This window comes from Cryptotermes secundus, unplaced genomic scaffold (genome assembly GCF_002891405.2).
Source record: "Cryptotermes secundus unplaced genomic scaffold, Csec_1.0 scaffold136, whole genome shotgun sequence".
NCBI classification, from domain to species: Eukaryota; Metazoa; Arthropoda; class Insecta; order Blattodea; family Kalotermitidae; genus Cryptotermes; species Cryptotermes secundus.
In genome coordinates this window covers 1,276,718-1,301,892 of record NW_019718618.1, presented here as the reverse complement: position 1 = coordinate 1,301,892, position 25,175 = coordinate 1,276,718, and the positions used below count along the sequence as shown (strand labels likewise).

The 25,175-nt window shown below is 38.3% G+C and overlaps 2 protein-coding genes across 7 annotated transcripts; one reads left to right on the top strand and one right to left on the bottom strand.

Moving 5' to 3' along the window:
• The first annotated feature begins 3,415 nt into the window (after positions 1-3,415).
• On the top strand, positions 3,416-8,531 carry LOC111861642 (vacuolar protein sorting-associated protein 33B). Of its 3 annotated transcripts, none has more exons than XM_023846375.2 (3): positions 3,416-3,675; positions 4,010-5,517; positions 8,273-8,531. In XM_023846375.2, exons 1-3 carry the CDS (start codon positions 3,518-3,520, stop codon positions 8,443-8,445), a joined length of 1,839 nt encoding a protein of 612 aa, XP_023702143.1. In that variant the 5' UTR covers positions 3,416-3,517; the 3' UTR covers positions 8,446-8,531. The 3 variants fall into 3 exon arrangements, with proteins under 3 accessions (XP_023702143.1, XP_023702162.1, XP_023702153.1); XM_023846394.2 differs by lacking the exon at positions 8,273-8,531 and adding an exon at positions 5,756-6,912; XM_023846385.2 differs by lacking the exon at positions 8,273-8,531 and having other exon boundaries at positions 4,010-6,912.
• On the bottom strand, positions 8,411-24,011 carry LOC111861623 (glutamine-dependent NAD(+) synthetase). Of its 4 annotated transcripts, none has more exons than XM_023846363.2 (15): positions 23,904-24,011; positions 22,909-23,058; positions 22,012-22,182; positions 21,163-21,247; positions 20,909-21,054; positions 20,162-20,279; positions 19,653-19,784; positions 18,448-18,683; positions 17,272-17,387; positions 14,856-15,024; positions 14,265-14,400; positions 13,714-13,928; positions 11,804-12,203; positions 9,044-9,197; positions 8,411-8,660 (listed from the first exon to the last, which is right to left on the bottom strand). In XM_023846363.2, exons 2-15 carry the CDS (start codon positions 23,052-23,054, stop codon positions 8,530-8,532), a joined length of 2,355 nt encoding a protein of 784 aa, XP_023702131.1. In that variant the 5' UTR covers positions 23,055-23,058; positions 23,904-24,011; the 3' UTR covers positions 8,411-8,529. The 4 variants fall into 4 exon arrangements, with proteins under 4 accessions (XP_023702131.1, XP_023702122.1, XP_023702114.1 ...); XM_023846354.2 differs by having other exon boundaries at positions 23,842-24,006; XM_023846346.2 differs by having other exon boundaries at positions 23,887-24,004.
• Positions 24,012-25,175: the final 1,164 nt, after the last annotated feature.

Below are 25,175 nucleotides of genomic sequence, written 5' to 3'. Positions count from 1 at the left end.
TGTGAAAATTGTAATATAAATAAAACTTATAATGCATGAACCTATTACATGTTAGTGCAAAGCTTGGTCTGGATGTACACCCAGACAAAGGTGATTATACATTCATGTCTCACCGGAATGAAGGAGAAAATCAAAACATAAAGGTTCAAATATTTGGAAATGACACTGAAGAAATCAAAATTACATTCATAAAAAATTAAGACCAGATTAAATTCATGATTTGCTTGCTGTCATTTCTTTCAGAATCTTTTGTTTTCTCATCTGATGTCAAGAAACATAAAGATTAAAATATACAAAATTATTATTTTTCTTAGTTTTGTATATGTGTCAGGCTTTGTCTCTTCATGTAAAAAGAAGAATATGTACTGAGAGTGCTTGGGCCTCAGGTCTGGTGTGGGTGCTGTAGCAATATCTACTCCTGCCAGGAAATGAACCCCATTCTCAAACCATGCAGCACATAGACCAGTAACTGACTGACTGAGCTACCAAATTCATTTACCATGTGATGTACAGAATTCAGTTCCATCTTCTTAAGACTTTGGTACATGTAACTAATTTAAAAACTTCTACTAGAGACAAAAGAAAGATGTCTGGAGATATAAAAAGGAATCTCATTTTAATGGTCCATGATTTAAGGATTTCTCATATTTATTCTTCCTTTCAATTGCCCCGAGTGTTAAATTTCCACCATTTAGTATTCAAATCTACTGTCCCTCCAAAAAGCCTTAATTAGGGGTTATACTGCATGTCAATTGAATTAAGTTCCTGCTGTACCATCTACCATAGGAGCTTCGAAATTCCCATAGGTCTTCACTTTACAATTACTGAAGAACATGACGAGCATGCAAATGCAGTACACCAAAAGTTACAACTCTGCCCGATATGAGAGTACTAACAGCAGCCATGCAAGGATGAAATTGGTTCTGATGCACTGTGTCGTCATGTAGGGAGGGCTTAGTACATTAGTTCAAACTGTAAACTGATATTTCTACTTTAGGTTTAGTCAGATTTAAGTTCTTGTTATAATTATTCTTGTTACTTTGTTAAGAAGCTTAATTTTATACTGTGACTCCTAAGTTCATGTGTATATATGAAAATGTATTGGTGTGAAAATCTCGCTGAATTCATTCCATGCCCCTATGTCACAGTGTGACTATGGGGGTGCTTCTATGAAATTAGGGTACTTACATATTAATGGGCAATGCTAGTTACTGTGCCACCATTTTGCTTGCCATGTTTGTGCTTTAAACAGCGTAAGTTTATTTGCAAAAGCAAAACCAGAAGCCTAACCTTAGTAAGTTTTAAAATATTTTTAAAAATTAAACCAAAAACTGATTTTCTTCAAAATGGAACTAAGTGCATAACATCTCAAAAAACAAAACAAAAAATCTTGTTGGAGGGAAATTGTAAGCGTAGGTTTCGGGTCCCATTTTTACCAATAAACTTCTAAGGTAAGATGGACAACATGGCTGTAACTTTGGGTCTGCCATTAATGCATAAGTACCCATATTAGTAAAATAATATTTATACTATTTTAATTACAAACCAGTATTCTCATCTAATTTAATAGCCCATTTCATTCTGTCAATTATTATAATTTTTCTTTAATGCAAGTTGCTTTCATTTTGTCTCGCATGTATGTGTTTCAAGAATGTGTGAGTGTATAATATGGCTATTAAAATAAAAATATTTAAAAATAATTTTTACATTTTAATTTGGACATCTTTATTCTGAATACAGATATCCCTATGACTCGCAGGCTTTGAACTTTACAGATTTTGAGTTCATGCAAATTTTGTATGAATATTTTTATTTAACCCCTTGTGTAAGGCCTGCTGCTGGACATGGAGTGTCCATTTTCATCCACAATGTAACTCTTTCAACCAACCATTTTCTTGTAATGAAGTACAGAAATACAGAGAAATTATGCATAGCCATAAGCCATAAGCTTTGTGAATGACATAAAAAGATGACTGGATATTGCTTGTTGCTTTCTTATTTTGAACATCGAAGCAGTAAGCTCCTCCAAAATGCCAGTAACCATCTACAAAACTTCACACCGTCACATGCCATACACTGACATTTTACACAATAGCCTCAAATCTAACATGGTACTGCTATTCAGCAACTTAATATATGTATTATGCATATATGTACATGTGATTTAGTTATTTCGTTGTAGGGAAGCCATGTATCTTCCACGCCTGGGGCTATAAAAGTCAAAATTGCAAGAAGTAAATACACTAATACCAAAAATTAAAATTGCTTTTAAAAGATTATCTCCTGGACAATAAAACATCTTTTGTAGAAGAGTACTACTATCTTCTGGGATATAACGCTGTCTAGACTGTTGAAAGTCTACCGACGTTTCGGAGGTACATATCGCCTTCATCTTCAAAGATGAAGAATAAGACAAGCAAGATACCAGCATGAAACGTAACGCTGGTTGACTTTTCAATGGACTACACAGCGTTATATCGCAGTATTCTTCATAACCACTTCTGTGAGAACCTCAAATCCTTCATAGTCTTCTGCAGTTCTCTACACAAATATCCTGATCCCCCCCCCCATCCAAACTGGTAAAAGAAAAAAACAACACTGATTGCGATCACGAATTTAATTGAGTATTTTTTCATTTTTCGAGTACATTTTTCAATCCCTTTAAGCACTGATGCAGGTATGTATCGATGATTTTTGATATGCCAAGGTCTGGAATATAGTTACCTGATAGCTTCCAAAACATCCTTGAAATTAATATACTGCAACACTGAAGTTGCCACCACACTTAATGTTCTGCGCTTAGTAACAGAATAATTAAACGATGCTGCATTTGTATCACAAACACTTTTGCCAATAGTTTCTCAGTGACATCAAGTAGCACCCGTCTCTCAGAATAATGTACAAATATTTAAGCGAAGTAGAATCCGCAACGGAAAATAAAATAACTACAGACCGAACGATAAAATAACTTTGGTTATTTCTGCTGGACACTAAAGCAAGTTGCATGCAAATTAGAAAATCTTTTCTGTATTAGCAACGTTTTGCTAATTAAAATATACATATTAGTAAATCACAATAAATGTATTGCAAATTCCACGACATCGTTCCCATAGAAAATTGGCGGTAGAAACAAATTCGCATCAGCCATTCTCGAATTCATCGTTACAAATCACGTGCATCACGAAATCACGAATGATCACGAACACGGACTACAGTTATTACGTCGATTAAACCACGGGAATTGGCGGGAATTAAGTGCTACAAAAAAAAAAGGACTTCTAGGGTATTGAGTTGAGCTTTTATTCCCACAGAGCTAAAGAGGCCGCAGACGTAACAGTACGAATATCTCTAAAGATGTCACTACTACTGTGGCCAAATTCACACTGACGATCGCGTTTGTTTCTCCAGGGAATGACAGAAGTGACAACGTGTATGTGAATATTGTGAACGTTGTGAAGTGATATGAAGTATGATGACACGTATTTGGTGATAGGTTATCTAAGAAATAAAAACAAAAATGCAAAATACTGTAGAGTATCGTTTAGATGCTTTACATCAAATATCTCAAAGAAAGTTAGGAGAAATTTTAAAAAAAATTCCAGGAAAAAAGGAATTAATAATTGACCCTGTGCTTATGAAACCATTGGAATGCATAACCGGAGTTCAGTTTTTAAGGTGAAATGATTTATGTTGGTCGAATCTTAGCTTAATTTTAAACTCGTGATATAGGGATCAAGTACCTTACAGTGATATATGATCTGTTGGCATCAATTCAGTGAAATACATGAACAGTATGTAGTCACTCATTACTTGACTCATTAAATGTTATATTCGCGTTCTGTGGATTTAGCGACAATGACATATTTGTTTTGTGGTGTACGTAAAAAGTAGTATCCTTCACGTGGTATATTATATAAGAAATAAAATTTGAGTTATGCATCTCCGGTGCTATGAAAATAATACAAATGATCTACATGATTCAGTTGAACCTATTCTTGTATTGTTTCAGGTCACATGGTGTCGATAAAATATTCAAATTTGAGAAGAGTGGGGTTAGTTGCGTGAACTCACAGTTGGTTTACATGATTTATTCTGATCTCATCACAGCTAAATATGTATGCAATCAGATAAATGCCAGTATACATCAAAATCATCAGAATAGTTATAACCTTATTTTAGTTCCAAGTGACCTCGTGGCTATTCAGCAATTATTGGAAGAAGAAGGAGTACATGGCATACTTACAGTTCATATCTTCCCATGGGAATTAATAAGATTAGATGGTGGTGTCATGTCATATGAACTCCCAGGTTTATTTAAGATGTTGTTTGTAGATGGAGATCGATCTATGCTTCCAGCTGTTGCACGTTCCTTGTGGTCATTACAGTTGCTGCTTGGAAGGATACCTTTAACTCTAACACAAGGAAGATTTTCTTTGCAAGTTCGAACAATGGTTGATACTTTGTGCAATGAATTGGGGACTTCAGACAAAGCAGATTCAGATATAAGTTGCATGTTAGTAGTTGACCGTGATGTGGATTATGCTTCTGTTTTACTGACACCTGTTACATATGTTGGTCTTCTGGATGAGGTGTTTGGCATCAGTAGTGGTACTATAGAACTAGACAGCAGAGTGACTGGCAATCAAGATGGTGCAAGAGAGAAAATAAATTACCAACTTAGCAGCACTGATGCCATATATAATGAAATCAAGAATAGACATTTCTCCGATGTGTTTCCATTTCTTAGCAGTAAGACCAAAGAAATGCAGTCAGAATATAATCGTAGCTGCAATGTGGCATTGCAAGAAATGAAGCATTATGTGGCGACTGAGCTACGGAAAGTTACCGCTTTGAAAAGGTCATTAGCATATCATATTGGTGCATGTGAGGTGATCATAGGTGAAATGGGACATCGGTATGAATCTCTCCACCAAGTAGAAAAGAACATGCTGGAAGGTAGGAATAAACGAGAGAACTTCAGTTATGTTGAAGAATGTCTTGCGACATCTGGAAAGTTGACATCATTGCGTCTACTGTGCCTCTTGGCCCTGACACAGGATGGGCTTTCTGTGGATGAGGCAACATTGCTTAAAACTCAGTTCCTGCATTGCTGCGGCTATGAACACTTGGTTACATTTCATAACTTGGAAAAGTTAGGTCTGCTTACTCCACAAGGTATGGGAACAAACCCAGGCAACACATCTTCTGGAGCAAGTGATGCTGCTGGCAAGTTGGCAGGTCGTGTGGCACAAGTCGTCTCACAGCTTCCGAAACGTACTGGTGCATTCCAAGCATTTGCTTACAAACTCAAATTGTTTCCAGAAGCATCAGAAGAATATGACCTGAAGCAGCCAAAGGATCCAGGTTATGTATTTGGAGGATTGTATGTGCCTGTTGTTTGTCGACTGGTTAGCCTTCTTATCAAGAAGGAATTATCACCAGAGGAAATTGTGAAACTTGGCCCAAGCATTGGTACGACCAGCTGGGCCAAAAAACCTGGAGACTGGGACATGAATCGTAAGTCATTTCTAGTGTACTTTGTGGGTGGAGTTACTTATGCTGAGATTGCAGCTTTTCAGTTGCTTGAAAAATTAACAGGTGCACGGATTCTTGTTGCTGGTACATCTATAATTAATGGCAATAGTTTAATTCAAAGTGTGGTGTAATAATCATCTCCCTCCACCAATAAACCTTTCACTGCTAACTTCAAAGACTATTGAACAGTCTTCAGTACTGAAGGGATTTTGTTTTGCAGGTTACTGTTATGTATGGAAAACTGTAATGTTTATTCCTTGCCAGATTTTATTATGAGGATGGGATGGGTTTGACATATAGCATCCAAGGAACCAAAGAAAAATACATAAAAAGCTACAACAAAAACACTCTGTGGTTTTAGTCCGCAAGTGAACTATACTGACCAAGTTACAATAAGAACATCTGAAAGGAAGAGACCGCTTCAAAGACCAGGAGATAAATGGGAAGATATTAAAATGTGTCTTGAAGAATTATGATGGGTAATGTGGATTGAATTCATTTGGTTCAGAAAAGGGACCAGTACTGGATTCTTGTGAACACTATAATGAACCATTGGGTTCAGTGGAAGGCAGGAAATTTCATGACTAGCTGAGCAACAGTTAGCTTTTGTAGAACTCTGGTCCATAGAACTAGTTATTAGTTAAAATTTAAATACATGTAATTAGTGCTGTATTATGTAAAAGAAACAAGGCACTGGAAATCTCTCATGCATTTAATACAGCCAACACCAGTGTGTTGCCCCTCCCAAGACAGTAAAGTAATGGCCAGGATTCTAAGAAGCGATTTTGCATTGTAACAGCTGTGATGGGTTAATAAATTTCCAATAGCAAACGAACACATACAAATGATAAAAATCACTTGAATCATAATACGATCATGGGAACTTCTCAAAAGAGATACAGGAAATCATTTTTCACATTTATACTTTTGAAACAATTTATGGTCACTTTGGTAAAAAGAACATCGAAGTTAGATCATATATGCTTAGGTATTGATATTCTTAATTTTATGTGATTCCCAGAAAAATGCCAGTCTTCTTCTAGCCGTTTATGTTTTATACCGGTTGATGGGCAGGATGTCTCCAACCTTTCTTCCCACAGTTTTTCCTTTTCAGTTTGTTGCCAGTTCTTTCCTCTCTTGATGCCTTCAAGCACCTGGCTAAACCATCTTGTGCTGGGTCATCCCATAGCTCTCTTTACTTTAAATTTTAATTCTAATGCCTGTCTCAGTATCCTTGTTCTACCCATTTTATCTACATGACAAAACCATTGTGTCTTCTAATTCTAGAAATAAATTTTGAATTCTATAGACTATTAAGTGAATACTGGCCTGCATTGTTAACCTCTAGACCACTGGATTTTTCAATTGACCTAATCCTTCCAGCCGCACTATGGCCCTGGGGTGGACTCAGCCTCTAACAGAAATGAGTACCAGAAATCTTCCTGGGGGTAGAGTGTAGCCAGCATGTAAGGCCGACACCCTCACCACCATCTGTGAGCCGATTGTTTAGAAAATGTGGGAGCCTCAATGTCTCACAACCCTATGGACCTCAACAGCCTGTTACAGGGACAGCTTTACCTTTTTTTACTTTTACTTATGGACTATTAAGTTTGAATTCTATCCCTTCACTACATGCCACAGTATTGTAGTCTTCTGGGTTATGACACCGTGTAGTCTGGTAGTTGGGCAGAGCATTTCATCTTCAGAGTAGAAGATTGAGGCAGAGCGTTCCTTTGAAATGTTTTGGTGTCCACTTACCAGATTGTATGGTGTTACGACCCTGAAGACCTCAGATGTTATATATTAATACAGAAATGTAATGAGTGTATTGTACATATAAAGTAATACGGCGTGTACTGACAGTTCTTCGGAACGAAACGTGTATGAAATAGAGTGCAGTAAAGAAAAACAATGGTTAAGTATTGATGGAGTAATTTATTATATTTATGGAGGTGGCAGTGAAAGTGGAAGTTCCAATGGAATGTTTTCCAGTACATTTTTATAAAGTACTTCATAAGCTGCAGAGTCAACAGTTTTGAGTAACTACACGGTATAATGACCACTGCAGAAACTTTACAATATATAGTATAAAGTATAATACTCTTTCTGCAGTAGGTTTTCTGGGATGTGACACCATGCAGTCTGGTAGATGTTTCAGATGAGCCACCTCAGAAGCCGATGTTCTACCAGACTATGCAGTGTCAAATCCCATATAACAGTTGTTTTCATAATCACAGGCTCATAGCCTCAAATTTTGCAAAGGAACTGAGGCTCATCTAAACTGTGAACCAGAATGTAACATACAGTAACCAGGAACCAGCCAAACCAATTACAGACATTTCAGCACAACAAGCGTGAGGCAACTATCCACTTGCTGTAGTGTTATACCAAATTTAACACTTCTTTCAACATTATATATAGCTCTAACAACACTGTTCTGCTTTTGTTTTTTTTCAATCACTAATTGGTACCAGGGGCTTTTTCTTTGGGGGGGGCAAAGGGGCTGGATTGTGGAGAAGACCACCTCCATCGAGTGCCAAGGGTGAAAATGGTGGAGTTATACCTCCACTCCCCACACATCTTCACAATGTGGTGCTTAATTAATTAAGCATGGGGGAAACTTTACCTTATACCGTACCACCAGTATCAATCAATATGTACAATAATTTGAGGAGATTATGAATTAATAATTATATATATCATGGAATAAGTCACTGATGAAAACAAAACTTGTCAGGTATGTTTCCTAGATGTGGAGATAAATGGGTTATGAACTATGTTGAAATTGGTTTCCTGCTGGCTGGAGGCAGACTGAAGGAAATGGCGCGAACCGGGCATCCAGACACCATGCCAGTGTTACTAATTCAAGGCCTCCTGAGAGTGAATCACCGTATATTTATCTACACTTGAACTTGCACTCATGGAACAACCCATTCTGTTCCCTCTGATAAGTCACAAAAATTTGTTATGACCAGCAGAGTATATGAAGGAGAATTATTCAGCTGCAGATAACACTAGATTATTATATGACGATGGATGGTGCCATCTGGTTTGTGCTTCCAACTCCTCCATCGCAGAATCATTTACAGGTGTCTCTGCTGGTACTACAACACCTTTGTGTGGGTCTGCAAGAAACAGAAATAATGTTAGTACAGCTGCTGGTACAGAAACATCATGTTCTGTACAACAACTATGTTATATTTCCTGTTCATTCCACAGTCCTGCCATGATCCCTTGTGTCAGTGCTCAGCACTGCCTGTCTCAAAATGGCACACCATGTTAGCAAATGGGTATTTTTTCAGAAATATTTTCAAAGTACTTTTCATCATTCGCAAATATAAAATGGCCCATAATTTTAAATTTTAAATAAAAAGTAAAAGAATTCCTTATCTTACATTTGGATAAATACAATGTATATACTTAGTAAATAAATAAATAAATTAAGTATATCTACAAAGCTATATACTGCACTTCATACAACCCAATTTCATCTTTACACCATACTCGCCTTTAAGAATTTTGCTGACTGTAGATGAAGAAGGTGTGCCCCCTGTGACACTCCCACGACTTCCTGATACAGATGAGGGTCCCTTATGCCCAGTCAAACCTTTATTTGTATGTTCTTCCCAATGACCATCACCACTTGTAATCACTGTTTGCAGCTACAACATGCAAATTGTGATTCAACACTTATCCATGTAAGATTTGAGATTGTCACAGCAGTGACTATGAAGAAAAGAGTCTTCTGGGATGAGGCACCATGTAGATAGTGCAGATACGTTCCTCCGAAACGTCGGTTACACAATATCTACACGGCCCCACATCCCAGAAGACTCATTTCTTCAACACTTAACCATGTTTGCTGCCTCTCAGACAGTGGATGCTGCACTGTATAAGTATTTTAAAAGTTTTGAGGGCTACCATGACACTCTGGACATACAGTAACTTCTCAAAATGTGATTCATAAATACTAACATTGCAGCAGAAGCAGTTGGAAAGGTGAATTCAGTCTGTTCCACTACCAAACTACACAGTGTCACAACTCAAGACAACCACAACAGGAACCTTTGCCACAGTGAAAACTTCAAATCTCACACAAGTTATTAGATGAGCCATGTCATGTCATGTAAAACAAGACTGTGAATATAAGAGTTCTCTCTTCTGGGACATAATGCCATGTAGTCCATTGAAAGAAGAAAGCTGCTTTCTCCCTGCTGGTTTCTTACTGGGCTTAATCTTCGACCATGAAGATGGATGCAACAGCCCCCTGCAAAATATAAGCTGACTTTCAGCAGAATACACAGCATTATATCCCAGAGAACAGACCTCTTTCATAACCACTGCTGTGAGAACCTCAAATCCTATGAGACTGTAAATACATATGGGGTGCTATCGGTAAGTTCCCGGACTGGGTCAAAAAAGAAATGCTGGCATAACTTACTCAATTTTGTCTGTCATCTCCTTCAAGACAGTCTCTTGGGAACGTATACAGCAATCTCATCATTTTTTCTACGCTACAAAAACAATGTGGAAGTCATTTTCCCTATTGTTGTTTAGTACTGCTGGTGACTCCCTATGGATGTCTCACACTGTTTCAAAATGTCGATCCGTCAGTTTCAGTTTCAATTTTGGAAACAAAGCGAAATCATGGGGAGGGGGGGCTAAGTCCGGTGAGTAGGGAGGATGGGGAACAATAACCATGTTGTTATTAGTTACAAACTCTGTGGTTTTCAGGGATGTGTGGGCAGGTGCATTGTCATGATAAAGGAGCCAGTTGTGGTTACACCAAAGTTATGGTGTTTTTTGTCACACACTTTCTCTTAGGTGTCTCAAAACATCACAACAGAAGTCAGAGTTGACTGTAGTGTTAGGAGGAACAAATTCACGTTGAAAAGAACGTTGTTGAACTCCAGACCTGCCGTGCCTTTTTTGCTCTTGGTGATTGTGGGCTCTTCCATTGGGATGATTGTTGCTTTGTTTCTGGATCATAACTGTAAATTCAACTTTTGCCACCCATTATGATCTAGAGATACAAGTTGGGTCCTCATTAGCCTTCTCCCGTAACTTAAAGACACGTTTATGCACCGCTGATTTTGATCATTTGTCAAAGAGTCGGGGACCTAACTTTGCAACAATGCGGCGCAGGTTCAAATTGTCTGTGAAGATCTAGGAAACTTTATAACTGATCCCAACAGTGTCTGCGAGCTCATGGATTGTTCGGTGATGGTCCTAACGGATGAGTTCTCAAAATTTTTCAACATTTTCTGCCGTTTTGCTGGTGCTTGGTTACTCTGAACATTTGCCATCTTCAATTCACACTCAACAGTCCTTGAAATATGAATAAAGGTAAAAAAAAGTAAAATTGTTCCTGTGCTTAACTAATTAAGCACTATGCCATGAAGGCATATGGGGGAGTGGATGTACAGGTCCAAGTTTTCTAGACTTTGGCACTAGTCGGAGGTGGATCTTGAAACATGCATGTCATTCAAAAACTGCTGTCCAGTTTAAAGAATGTTCTCCAGAAGCCTCATGAAGCATTTCAAGGGTTTCATTAGCAGGTTTACCAAGCTTCACGCAAAATTTGATGCAGAAACAATGCTCAATTTTTCCATGCATCACAGAAAAAATGAAAAACAAAGTCAGAAGAGCACTCATGTAAAAACAATGTGTGTTCACAGTGCAGTGTCACGTAGCAGACTGATGCAATAGGCTTGTGGAAGTGTGACCTTGGCCTTCCCGCTCATCATTTCTGCGACTCAGTTAACAATGACAGTCTGGGAACTCTTCGACAGCACCTCGTACAATGTGCACTTAATAGACTTATTCAGCAGAGGAAATTATAAATGACGTGTTAAGAGTCATACTCTTAACACAAAAAAAAAAATATATATATATATATATATATAACACGTGCTTCTCACGGAGCACAATGACAAAGACTATAGAAACACAGTGTAGGATAAATACAAGTTTAACATCTGGTTCAAAGTTGTAACCTATGAAGGTGCTACATTAAATGAACTGAACAAATCTCACCCACATCCTCACCTGAGGTCAGAAACAGACCCAGTTTCTGAAACGATATGTTCTTCAGTGCTCTCTGGGGTACCAGACGATGGACACAGCCCACAGAACCCAGTTATCCTGGTTAAGACTCAAACAGAACACCTCTCAAATATGAGTCTACCTGTACAGTGTTAATGATGCACAAACCTGTTTAGTGATGAACTGTTATTTAATGTTCCCTTTTACTTAAGCCAAAACTCACCTGTTCGTCCATGGCTCTGAACTGCCATGTCCACTGTGCATTGTACAGGAAAGGTCGGTGGTCATAACGGTTGTCATCAGGTGAGTAGCTCTCAGCGTGATATGCAGGGGTCAGCACCGTCATCTTGTGCCTGTTGATGGCATAACAGCGGAAGAAATGTTTCACCTTGTTCGAGACTTGCTCTGGAGTGCAGTCTCCACGCCATGTATGAATAAGCTTGCAGAACATGGAGTAGGGTCCACATTTATTCTGTTTGCGGAGACGTCCAAACACTGACAACTCTGCGTATGTCATACCCATATCTTCTTCATCTGTTTGAGTGAGGCGGCCACCTTCGAGTGGTTCAAGTTCAGCAGTAGGTGGAGCTCCAAGGATTTCACTTAGTACTGGCAGATTAAACCTAGAGACAGAGTCAGAGAATCAATTAATGGAAAATGAAATTAAATTAGTACATCATTTTTAAAAGATGCCAGGACACCATTCAGCCACAAGCATAAAGTTTTGTTCTATTTTTACTCACTTATCCCAAGGAACTTTTTTAGTAATTGAACTTCTGATTTTTGGGAGTTACACTGTGGGCATGTTCCCCTTTCTTGACAGTTCTGATGATAACTGAGATGTTAAAATGTTTACATGTTTGTGTTAATAATATCTACACGGTGCCACATCCCAGAAGACAGCTTTCTTCATAGTCACCGCCATGAAAACCCCAAATCTTATAAAATGTTTACATGTTTGTGGAATTTAATTGCTGAAAGAAGAGGAGGCTGAACAGTCCTAAATAAATTATGATAAAATAATTGGAATATTAAGACAAATTTTTGAGCAGTGAAGGACACACTGCTGAGATTTCATTCTGCAGCTGGCAAGCAAACACTGCTGTATGGTAGCAGACGCAGATTCTGAGCAAATAAAATGAACAATATAGTCAGGCAGCAGAAATGAGATTTCCCTGATCTTCATTTGGAGTAACAAGAACAGGCCACGTCCGATATGAGGTTCTCATAGCAGTAACAAAAGAGGGGCATGATCTTCTGGGTAATAACACCATGTCATCTGGTAAAAGTCCACCGATGTTCCTCAAGAAGACCATGCCTAAAACATTTGAGAGGAACTTGGGGAAGCTAGTATGACCCACAAAACTGGAAAATGTTAAAAATAGAAAGTGTACATGAACAAGACAGCAGGAAGTTACTATAGGATTCTGACGATGGTGTATAACACACTGATATGTTGGGATTTTGGACTTTATCCATCGTCCTGGTTTTTAAGATAACAAATAAAAACACGACGTTTCGGAAACTGGATCTGTTTCCGTCCTCAGGTGAAGGAAAACACCTATTCAGTTGGGTCCCTTAGAAAGAGCTAGGATGGAAACAGATCCAGTTACCGAAACGTCGTGTTTTTATTTGTTATCTTAAAAACCAGGACGATGGATAAAGTCCAAAATCCCAACATATCAAGACAGCAGGAGACTGTCCATCCCGGGGAGTAATGGCGTGCCTTTCATCAGAATAGTGAATGTAGTCATAAAAGTAAGTAAGGTTGTCCCTATGCCATAAAAATATATGGGGGAGTGGATGTATAGATCCACGTTTTCTTGACCTCAGCACTAGTTCGAGGTGAGTGGTCAGCTTCACACCCCAGCTGCTTTACCCCCCAAGGAAAGAGCCCAACGTACCCATTGGATAGGAAGCTGGGAGAGCCCCAGAGCTGGTCTGGACGATGTGGGGAAGAGAAAATTCTTGACTCTACCAAGACTGGAACTCTGACCCCTCAGTCGTCCAGCCCACAGCCAGTCACTATACTGACTGCACTATCCCAGCTCCCGCAAATGTAGTCATATGATGTAAAAATTATGCATTTTACATTTCATTGTGTAGTATGATCTTTCTCAATTTAAGACTCACTTGTTCTTGGCATAAAGCAGGAAGCTGCGTAGATCAGTTTTGGAGATTCCTCCAATGGGATTTACATCTGCACTTGAGCAGTCATACTTAGTCATGTAACCACGTAATGCTTCGTCCACATTTGCTGACCCCAAAACTAAGAGACCTCCTGAGCGTTTCCGAACCCAAAGCATCAGCTGGGCAAACAGGTATGCTAGGACCATACGTAGCCGAGCCTGCAGAAATAATTTCCTTTTTCATTCCTGTAAGTGCCAAGCACCTAAAATGTCAACCTGTATAAAAGCGTTACATCTGACACGGTATGGTGTCAGTTTGCTTTTATCTGAACTACATAGTCAAGAAATATTTGGACGTAAATTTCTCCCTGCATTTGAAGTGTATGTGGAGAATTTATACACATTTATTCATGAAAGAAGATAAGGTGTAACAACTTAAAATTACAGGTGGGTTAAAGCACAGGAGGACACATCACAACTTTCAGTATTACAGGTAACATGCATTTTGTAACCTCTGAAATACTAGTCTTTACATACATAAATATGATACCCTACCTGAACATTCTGCAATGCAAGGCTTTCCCTAGCACTGCCACCCCTAGAGGCAAATCTTGGAACTAATCCTGACATAGCAGTGAAAATCCCAAGTACAGCAGACACTGCCACATCAATACTGATGGTCATATGGTAACTGGAGACACAAAATTCTTGTTGTAATGTTTCAAAATATCACAGCATAAGAACTGCCAATTAAATGATATCTTGAACTATGTACAGTGTTGGGAATATAGGGTATCATTCAAACCTGGCCAACTTCAGAAGGTAGGCTATCTTACACAGTACAGTGAGTTACAACTTGACAGGAGTCTTATAAAAGTGGTACACTTTAATGTATCTTGTCAAACATCTTATCAAAACAACAGACGTCTACCTACTGCTATAATTTAGTTGTCAACATTACTGGATCTTTCGGAGTAGGATCCAGTCTGCTCTTACACAATATGTGAGAAACAGATCCAGTTTCTGGAACACAATGTTTATCAATATACATTGGACAGTGGGCAATGTCCAACATAGCAGTCATGTAATGAATCAACTCCTGTCACAAAACTTCAGAGCATCATAAGACTCAACATAACAGCTCACCTGCCAATCTGCTCAGCAAGAGACAATGCACGTTTCTTAGTTTCTTGCGATGAATTTTCACTGCCCATGTAGCAAGTAACAAACAAGAGGCCACATAATTCTCGTGGTTCCACTGGCACATATTCCCCATCACAGACAATTCGACGCACGTCTGACAGAACCTTACAATCTAGGAAAATAAAAATTATAATATCAAAACTTTAAAATCAGCATTAATTCAATGAAGCAGCTATGTCAAATATGTGGGTACTTGTATATAACTATTTGGTGTCTGGTTTTGGGCATTACCTTTGTAGATAGCAGCACAGGAAGGAAGACAATATTAGAAACAAGGAATTTAATTTGCAGAATCATCCATAGCAGGACCACAGAAGGAAAGAATCTGATATGAAAACATTTGGAGCACATCACTGATACTCTTAAGTCCCTAGTTTTGACAGTAAAGGTCTACTGGACATTATCTATAACATGAAATGATAAATGTCACTGATTCACCGTCTTACATGCAACACATAACAGGAAGAGACACGCAACACAATGAAATGCACGAGCTCATAGATGGGACTATACATTGAATATTAGAATAACACAACAGAAGCACAGCAGTTTAAACCAACAATTTTACACACCTGATGATGGTCAATGTCAGCCAAAACATCTAATGCAATGTACAGAAGCTTTTAAATAAGGTGTAAAAAACACATTATGCATATGTACGAAACTTTTAAATAAGTTTTCCAAAAATGTGTTTCATGTAAGATGGTGAATCAATGACACCTGTTGAAGTGATGTGCAACGGGATGCCACAACATAGTATTACATAACAACATGCTGGCAATCTGGAAGAAAGAATACTTTATTATCTAAATCAAAGTTCTTTACCTAACACAGTATAATGCAGCAATATGAAATGTGCCTCACCGCATTTAACATGCCAAATCATACTGTAAAAAAAAAAAAAAAAAAACATTTACACGAACTTATCTGACAATGTTAGAATAAAGTAACAGGACTTCTAATCACATGTGGTTTAAGCAATAAAATACTAACCTTCACTGTTTGAGAATAGGGGATTTTAAACATCACAGTGTTATGGGGTTAGTGGCAAAAGTTTTATCTTCTGGGCTCTAACACTGCATAGTCAAAAATGGCATTCTGAAGGAACATGTCATCTCCAAATTTTCAGTTCACTTTAACCACACAATAACATGTTATGTTGCAGAAGACAGAACTCTTCACAACCACTGATGTGAGAATTCAGTCCTACATTTGGAGTAACAATTTATCATCCAGGAATAGGGAATTTCATATCACCAGGTACTGCAAAAAATGCAATGCCCTGCCACACAGATGACATCCATGTTCTGTTGCAATAGTGAAATAGAAGAGTTGGTAAAGGTTACAAATGTACCACAAGCAAGGCTACAGTCAAGCTAAAGCAGTGCCACTGTGCTGTATTCAGAACCAAGGTATCAAGAATGGCTTCATTTCATGACATACTCATTTCTTTTGATGCTGAGGCATGTGCTAGACTGCCCTGGTACTTTTAGAACTATGCCTCTTTATATAATGGATGCTCAAGCTGTTAGTCGCTGGCTTCCCACCGCGGCGGCCTAAGTTCGATCCCAGGTCTGGTCAAGTGGGATTTGTGGCGCTGGGGCAGGTTTTCTCCAAGTACTTTGGTTTCCCCTGCCAAACTTCATTCCACCAATTCCTCTACAATCACCCTCACCTATCAACCTATCATCTGGGGCTGGTACAATAGGCCACAAGTGGCCGCAGTACAAGGGACTTAGTCCCGTCCCACTAGCAATAAAAGAAAAGCAATATATAATGGATGTAGGAGAAAAGTGTATGTGCACACGTATAATATATTCCCTAATCTTTTGTGCTTCTTTACATCTCTAGACCTCGCATTTGACTCTAATAAAACCATACTGATTGCTAAACAAACCATGTAAATGTGAAATAACTTGCAATCTGCATACCTTCTGCTATAGCAACCATTATAACAACATATTTCTACTGTACATCCTTTGCCAACATTTTCTCAGAATAAATAAACTCTCCACATCTCAAATATTTATAGTTGTCTAAAATTTATATATTGTAATGCAATTAATAAAAACAGAACAGTGACTCCTGACAGCCTTTAATGCATCTACTTATGCTGATGAATGGTGTTTGCAAATGGAATCATTGTTTGTAATAATCAACTCACTCCATATGGATAATGGAGAAGGAAGAAAATCATCTGCAGTTTCACTTCTAACCATCCACTGATGTTATCTTTCACTAGATTTCATAAAATTTTGTCCAACAAAATGAAAGCGGCATAGACATAGATAAGGCAATCTTTCACATCACCTTACAGTATCTCATTCATAAACATGGAATGAACATAAATTTGACTTGCCTCCCCTCTGAATGGCATCTACAACCAGATGGCACATCGAGAACACAATACTGGCAACACTGGAAGAGTCAACGCCGCCACTCAGTGGCAGGAAAAAACCACCCTGACCGGATCGTCTTAAATGGAAAAGAAAAGTAGAAATTTTATATATTAACAGCATTTGAGGATATTTATGCTTCAAAAAAGATCCGTAATTTCAAGGATTTAAAGCACAGAACTCTCTTTTAATTTCCAAACATATCACTCTGCATTAAACATCAAGGGATTAGACATTTAGTCAAATGTAAAATGACATATCATGAATTTAGAGCATTTTTATTTGAACACCACACTTTTACCACATAATATATGGAGCTTAGTTTCAGAGGATAATACAACACAGAAAATAAAATATTTTCATTATTAACAATTTCTTGATATCCTATTCCTAATCACATTGCAACACATGAATTATAATGTTCACTGTGTCAGTTTCCTTCATCACAGCTGCCACATTATATTAATTTTTTACAATATAAAATCTGCAAAAGTAAACATTTTAAAAGTACAAAATATTTCATACAAAGTAAGACAAGTGATTCTGGATTTACAATTCATTAGTTAAGTTTGATAATTTTCCTATTAGGGCTACAGTCAAATGCAGCCTTACAGCGCACGCTAGATTATGGTAATCACAGCTGTTGCAGACTTAACATCTGTTTATTCATTAAGTAATACTACACAGAGAACAGATGTGTCCACTGATATTCACGAAAAATATTCTGCTTCATCATATCTATCCATTTTCTGTTGTTTNGGGGGGGGGGGTATTTTCTGATGCTGTTAGTACCCAAGACTGTACAGCATCAATGGCAGGGTGACTGATGACTAATGATATGCAAAAGATTTAGAAGAAAGGGATCATGGTCTAATCAAGGTACTATCCAAACATTTGGCTGGAGACAATGAGGAAAGCCACAGGACAGTCAGTGTCCCAACTGAAATTCAAACCGGACATCTCCCAAATATAAGTACAGAGTGTAATCTCTAGACCAACCTGTTCGGCTGTTACTAAAATACAGAAAATCTTAGCCCATTCTCTTTATGAATATTTAGCATGTCAACAATGCTTTGTTATGTGAGATAATCCCAGCCCATTCTCGTTATGAATACTCGGCATGCCAACATTTCTGTTACCTGAGATAGTCCCAGAGCCAGCACGCTGGACCTAGGGCAATTTCTTCCTCAGGAGAGTGATATAACCATTCAATTGGTTCACATGTAGGCAACCCAATTCCTTTCTCAGCTGAGAGGGAAACATCTGCTTGGATTCGAGGATAAGCAGGCGATGTGGCTGCAAGGTGTGAACGTGAGCGGATGGCATTGCGATATGCACGGATGTCTTCCAGATCCACTGTTGCCACAACTACTTCCTGCGCACCATCAAGTCTTACTTACTTACTTACTCATGGAGCTGAGTACTTCTGGAGGAGCTGCCAATTCTGCAGCTACTCAAGAATTTGCCAGCATTTTATGGAACCTGAAGGTTCATTACTGTGTTCACAAGAGCCCTTCACTGGTCCCTATCCTGAGCCAGATCTATCCAATCCATACCATCCCATCCTACCTAAGATCCATTCTAACATTGTCCACCCACCTATGCCTTGGTCGTCCCTGTGGTCTCTTTCCTTCTGGCTTTCCCAAAATTTCCTGTATTCGTCTCCCACATTTGTGCTACATGACCTGCCCACCTCATCCTCCTTGACTAGATCATTCTAATTATACTTGGAGAATAGTACAAGTTACAAAGCTCATCATTAGGCAGTTTTCTCCACCCTCCTGTCACTTCATCTCTCTTCGGTCCAAATATTTTCAACACCCTGTTCTCAAACACCCTCAGTCTATGTTCCTCCCTTAATGTCAGAAACTAAGTTTCACACCCATACAGAACCACACGCAAAATTATAGTTTTGTATATTCTAATTTTTATGTTTTTGGACAGCAGACAAGAAGACAAAAGGTTCTGGACTGAATGGTAGCAAGCATTGCCCGAGTTCAATCTCCTCTTAATTTCCTCCTGAATCAGGTTTTGATCTGTTATTGTTGTTCCCAAATATGTGAACTGTGCCACATTTTCAAAACGTCTGTTTCCTATCTTTATGTCATGATTTTGCCCTGCATTTTGGTGACGAGACAGTAACATATACTTCGTTTTCTGTGTTTACTCCTAGACCAACCTCTTTACTTGTGTCAATTAAAGTTTGTGTGTTTTTCTTTATGGTATCTACATTATCACCCAGTAGATTCACATCATTGGCATAGACCAACAGTTGATGTGTCCCGCTTAATTTCAGTCCCACTAAATGGAGTGGACAAAGAGTCAGATTCAGTACACTAATTACCACTTCTTGCAGCCCAAATTGCTGGCTACGGTTTACAATATAGCCATTGATAGCAATGCAGGAACAACCATTGAAGTAGACACGCTGCCCATCACATCCTCGCAGGTTGCTGAATAAGTAACACCCTCCACACTGCAAGAAAATGTACTTTTATTAGTGTTTCAGTCTTCTTTCAGAACTCTGAAATAGTGTTTCTCAACTGTCAGTCTGTGGAAAAATTTTACTGGTCCAAGAAACTTTCTAGTGGGGAGGCATGTTTTCTAAACGAAAACCTCTTGAAATGAGACATCAAACAAGTTCTTTTAAAAAGTGTTTTTGGTTGAAAAATCATTAATGAAGGCTTCATATTTAAGTGACTTTTGACATTAATATATATATATACACACAGAAGAAAATTTGGATAATTTACTGCTCCACGGTACAGTTTTGGTTGAGGTACAATGCTGTATTGGGTAGGTGTGTGACTCTAGACATGCTTTCTTCATACAATTCACAGCACAGCCCTTCACCTTCAGTGTAGCAGACTTGACAAGGTCTACAGTCACATAAGCCTTCCGCAGTTCCATGTATGAGCCTGAGCCATTGACAATGAGTTCAACGCCATCCAGTCCCATTGCAATGTGAGTACTAAACAACATAGACAAAATACAATTTCATTACAAAACTGGTTACTTCACTTGTGGAAGAACAAAACATTGCTTCTTTCCTCCTAAGTTGGTTATTTAACCATGTTGTCAGTACTGAAATTATAATGTCAGCTTTCCTTCTTGGCCTTTGACACTGACTATTGCAAAACAAGTTCTATGCATCAGTTCTGTAAGATTTTCAGCTTTCATGGTGCATGAATGCATCAAAACATTCTGGGTAAACAAGAACGAATATTTTGGAGACAGCAGGTTTCCAAAACATCAGCGTTTAACTCAAATCTGATAAGGCTGATCAGCTGAGGTGATTTTCTGAGTTCACATGTAACGTCCAGATGTCAAACAGTGTACACAGTTCATGTCAGTATTGAAGATAACTATTTTATTGTTGATTTTTAAAGTTTATATTGGTAGAACTGCCATCTTCAGTTCCTTAGTGAGGGAAGCCTATTCTTAACAATGGGAAAAAAATGTTAGATCTTCATACATTGCAAACACAACCTGCACAGAAGTCATTTAACCTTAAATAATAAAATGATTAACACTAATATATAATTAATTGTATACTCAAGAGTATTTTAAGCACAGACTAACTAAATATATTGGCCATACCTCTGTGGGTTCCAGAGTTCTTCACAGATTTCAAAACCAATACAAGTGTCCTTTGTAGAAATAACACCGTCACCAAATGATACAACTGTCTGTCCTGTGTACGCTGAGATCATCCGTGGCAGGTAATATTCTTCCAGAACTCGCTCCTACAACAGTGCACCATTTTGTAGGAAACAAAAAGAAAATTGCAAGTCATACAGACCATGGTGAAATGTCCAGATTTAGAACGCATGTATTACTGAATTAAACCTCACCTTTCTCCAAGGTGAAAACCACCGACTTTCTCTGTAATTACCATCCTCACACAGCTTCGTCTTGGGCCTGATCAACAGGACCTTCCTGTAACAACAATATAAACCAAATATCAGGCACCGCACTGACTCAATGTCTTATTAATGTATTATCATTCCTTGAAAAATATTTTAAGGAAAAATAAATTATAGTACTCCATTTCTTTATTTCCATTGTAAATCAGTGTTCATACCTATCAGTAAGTGTAAGTACAATTTGGTGGTGTGCAGTAGCATAGCTGGCTGAGGCATTATGTTACAAGTTGGAAGGTTGCGGGTTTGATTCCTAATGAGGAAACTGAATTTTTTCAATTTACCTAATCATTCCAGCTGCACTATGGCCCTGGGGTTGACTCAGCCTCTAATAGAAATGAGTACCAGGAAGATTCCTGGGGGACAAAGGGCAGCTGGGGCATAAGGCTGACAACCTTACCACCATCTGTCAGCTGACTGTCTAGAAAATGTGGGAGCCTTGACCTTTCACACCAACTATGGGACTTGACAGCCTGTTACAGTGGGCAGCTTTACCTTTTATAAGTACAATTTATTTTTAACCACATGGATCTTATGATGAGAATTTTTTAAACTCACACAAGTTAGAGTCCAAGATATCCTGGTGAAACCATGGTTCGGTATCTGTGCTAGCAAGGGACATCAAGGGAATAGCAGTTGAATGGTTAAAAGGAACAAACAGTTCGGTTTATAGTTTCTAAGATAACAGCAATGCTTTTAAACAGCATGATTAAGAAATGCATTGAAATCTTAAAAATAACAGTGATTTTAAACATTGCATTTTAGCATAAGCAATCTTACCTGTTATAAAACACCACCCGGCAGTTGTAAGTGACGTTCTTATGCATGACAGGCATCCCAACATCAATCAATATATCTTTACATACTGGACTGATTAGCAACTCAAGGAACACTTCCCAGCAATGAAGAAGGGTGTCACTCTCATAGAAATGGTCCTCACAGCTGTACCCACTGTAACAGTGACATTCAGCGTTTTAGGGGAAATGCTGCCACCATCTTCAGGCCAGAATGAGTAGGGTGAGGCAAAACATGCAGTCACTCAGACCCACCGGATAGAGAAGATGGCTCCTGGTACAGGATAATGAACAGAAACTGAGGGAAAAAAAAATAACATGGTCCATATTAGGGTTCCAAAAAGTTAGATCACAGTAGGAGACCTGATCTGTGAGCCCAATTAGGCATAGGAATAATGAACAGCCCTTCCTGTAATGTAACTAACGGGGCATTAGTAAAGGCTCATTTTTTGCTTTTACAATTACAGTTCCTATTGGCTTTGACTCCAACTTTTCTCCTTCCTCCACAAAGGATCTTGGTGACTGCTGCCTCCATCTTCAAGGTAGAATGGAGAATGAAGCAAATTCCTCCAAAATATTGGTACCATCTCTACTACACTGAAGATGGAGGCACCAGTCCATTTGAAATGCTCATACCTATCTGTAAGACTACATAGAACCACATCCCTAAAAGTGGTAATCTTAATATTCATCATCATCATCATCATCATCATCATGTACTAAAAAATGGAACAATGATTATAAATAGTAAAATAGAAAATAAATGAAAGAATTGGCTGTGGTCCATTTTGAAGTGCTATCTCTGCACTTATCAACAGAATGGAGAGAAAAACCAGGAAAATCCAAATGAAGTGTAAGTGAACTAACAATTTTAATACTTTACCATATTTCTAGTTCGGGACCACTACGGAAACTTGCTCCCGCTTCCCTGGCCTCCTGGATACTCTGGAGAATTCTGTGAAGATTTCCTTCAAAATCAAGGGCCCACTGATTCAGGGTGCAAACTGCAATTGTCACTTTACGCCCCATTGTGCTAATACACAATAATCATACGACAAGTCAGGAAAGAAACTGATTTTAAATATCAATATTCTTAGATAAAACAATTCCTGATAGTACATGTACTACACATTAATCAGGAATTTGATTTTATACCATAACCTGAACCTCTATTATTTTGAAAGTTTCTGTGGATTCTATTGAGAAAAGTCTTTTTGCAAAATTTTAGCTCCCTAAAATATAAAGCTTGCTTAGTTCATTCTCCATAGGAAACATTTTCTTGAACACTTTTTGTTTTTGAATATGCATAATTTATGTTCAGTAAACCATGTTTTACTCCATACAAAATAGAGAGCAAATTTTTATATAATAATCATAAAGATATTTGGAGCTGAAAATAAAGAGCACCACCACGATTTATTCTTCTAATCTCATCTTGAGCCCATTTATATTAGTTAATGTGTCTACTGACTTAAGCACTAAAACAAAGTAAATTGACAAGGAAACAGAACACTGATTTACTGCGTGTCTATCAATATAAATTAACGAAAGTGTAATGGGGCAGAGTTGATTTTGCTGCTAATGAAGGGGCCCTGTATAAAGAAAATAAAAATGTAAAATGCCATAAATAGGACTACAACAAACAATCCCGTGATCTTAATGTCTGATATTCTAAAAGCATACGACGTGGTCCTACGGAAAATGCCATTAATCTAAAACAGTCTGAAACGTATGATAATAAAATTTTGAAAAATTAGAAACATCGTCACGGCAATGGCCAAATTTTCTGCAAAAGAAATCGGAATCGATATTTAACGTTAAAAGAAACAGTGACGAGCATTAGAGCTTTCTGAGTCCTTACACACTGACTGAAACTACCTAAATAACACGTTATACTACGAAAATGTCTATCCCATTCCCTGCCTCTACTACCACGATTCAAACAACGTGACTCATACACACGGAATTTTGTTTACAATACTGAACATAGTTACATGGACACAAATCGAATTAGCGCCGCCAACTGCTACTAGCGAATTTCCTTGTGCTATAGGTAATTATAATAAGGGAAAGCGCACAATGTGCATAGAGTAATTGTTTTCTATTCGCGACTGTATTCGGTTATTGATGTGGTTAAGTTTTTGCATATGGTAATGTGGTATCTACTGCACTTTTTATCACAGTGTTTACACACACACGCGTCATTTGCTTCGTGGAAACGTTCGTTCTTGCATATCTCGTGGTAGAATCCGTGTGTTGCCAACCTAGTAATTGTGTGTCGTAATTTTCTGTTGGGTCCTGTCCAGGTTCTGTCAGTCATTGCATCAGTGCTGTAGAACTCTTCCCATATTTCCTCTCTTTTTTGTTTTCTTTCTTTGATAGCTTCCTCTGAGTTTTCTGTGCTTGGCAGTTGATATCTGAGTTCTTCTAATAGGAAATTTTCCTTGCAGAGTTCGTATGTTAGTCTGGATTGTGTGTTCTTAGGAAGCCCTAGCGCTAGTTTAAGGTATCTTGCCTTCACTTGTTCTATTTTCCGCAGGTTTTGTTTGGATAGTTTTTCCCAGGTTATCTCTATGCCATATAGTAGTATGGGACAAATTTTTGCATGGAATATTTTCATTGCTGTTTCTAGCGATAACAGTTGCAGGTTTCGGATGGTGTATATAGCTTTGATGGCTGCTGGTGCTATAGGTAATTCCATCATACTAATGTTTTCTGAAACTCTGAAAGTAAGCCGTTGACCCTTTACCGCATTTAACGGTGTACATGTCAAGGGTATTGCCGGTGTTGCCGGTATGGCATGAAGTGGACACAAAGGACGCAAATATGCAGGCAACGTACACAAATGTATGATTGTACGGTTACTGCGACGGTCGAAAAGGCGCTCGATATGTGTCACATCACAGAATACATGCATGGCGATGTCAGGCGTCGTAAGTTTCCGTACTAGGTACATAACCTCAAAATTCGTTCGTTAGTATCGCGGTAACAAGTTCTCTTTAAAGTTTATTAAATAGCATTAGGTGGCAAACAGTATGCATGACTGATAGCTGCCCATCTTCAANGGGGGGGGGGGAGATAAAAAACAGAGGCCTTACTTTTCAACATTAGAGGTGGTGATACATTTCAATGAAACAGGTGGACATGTAC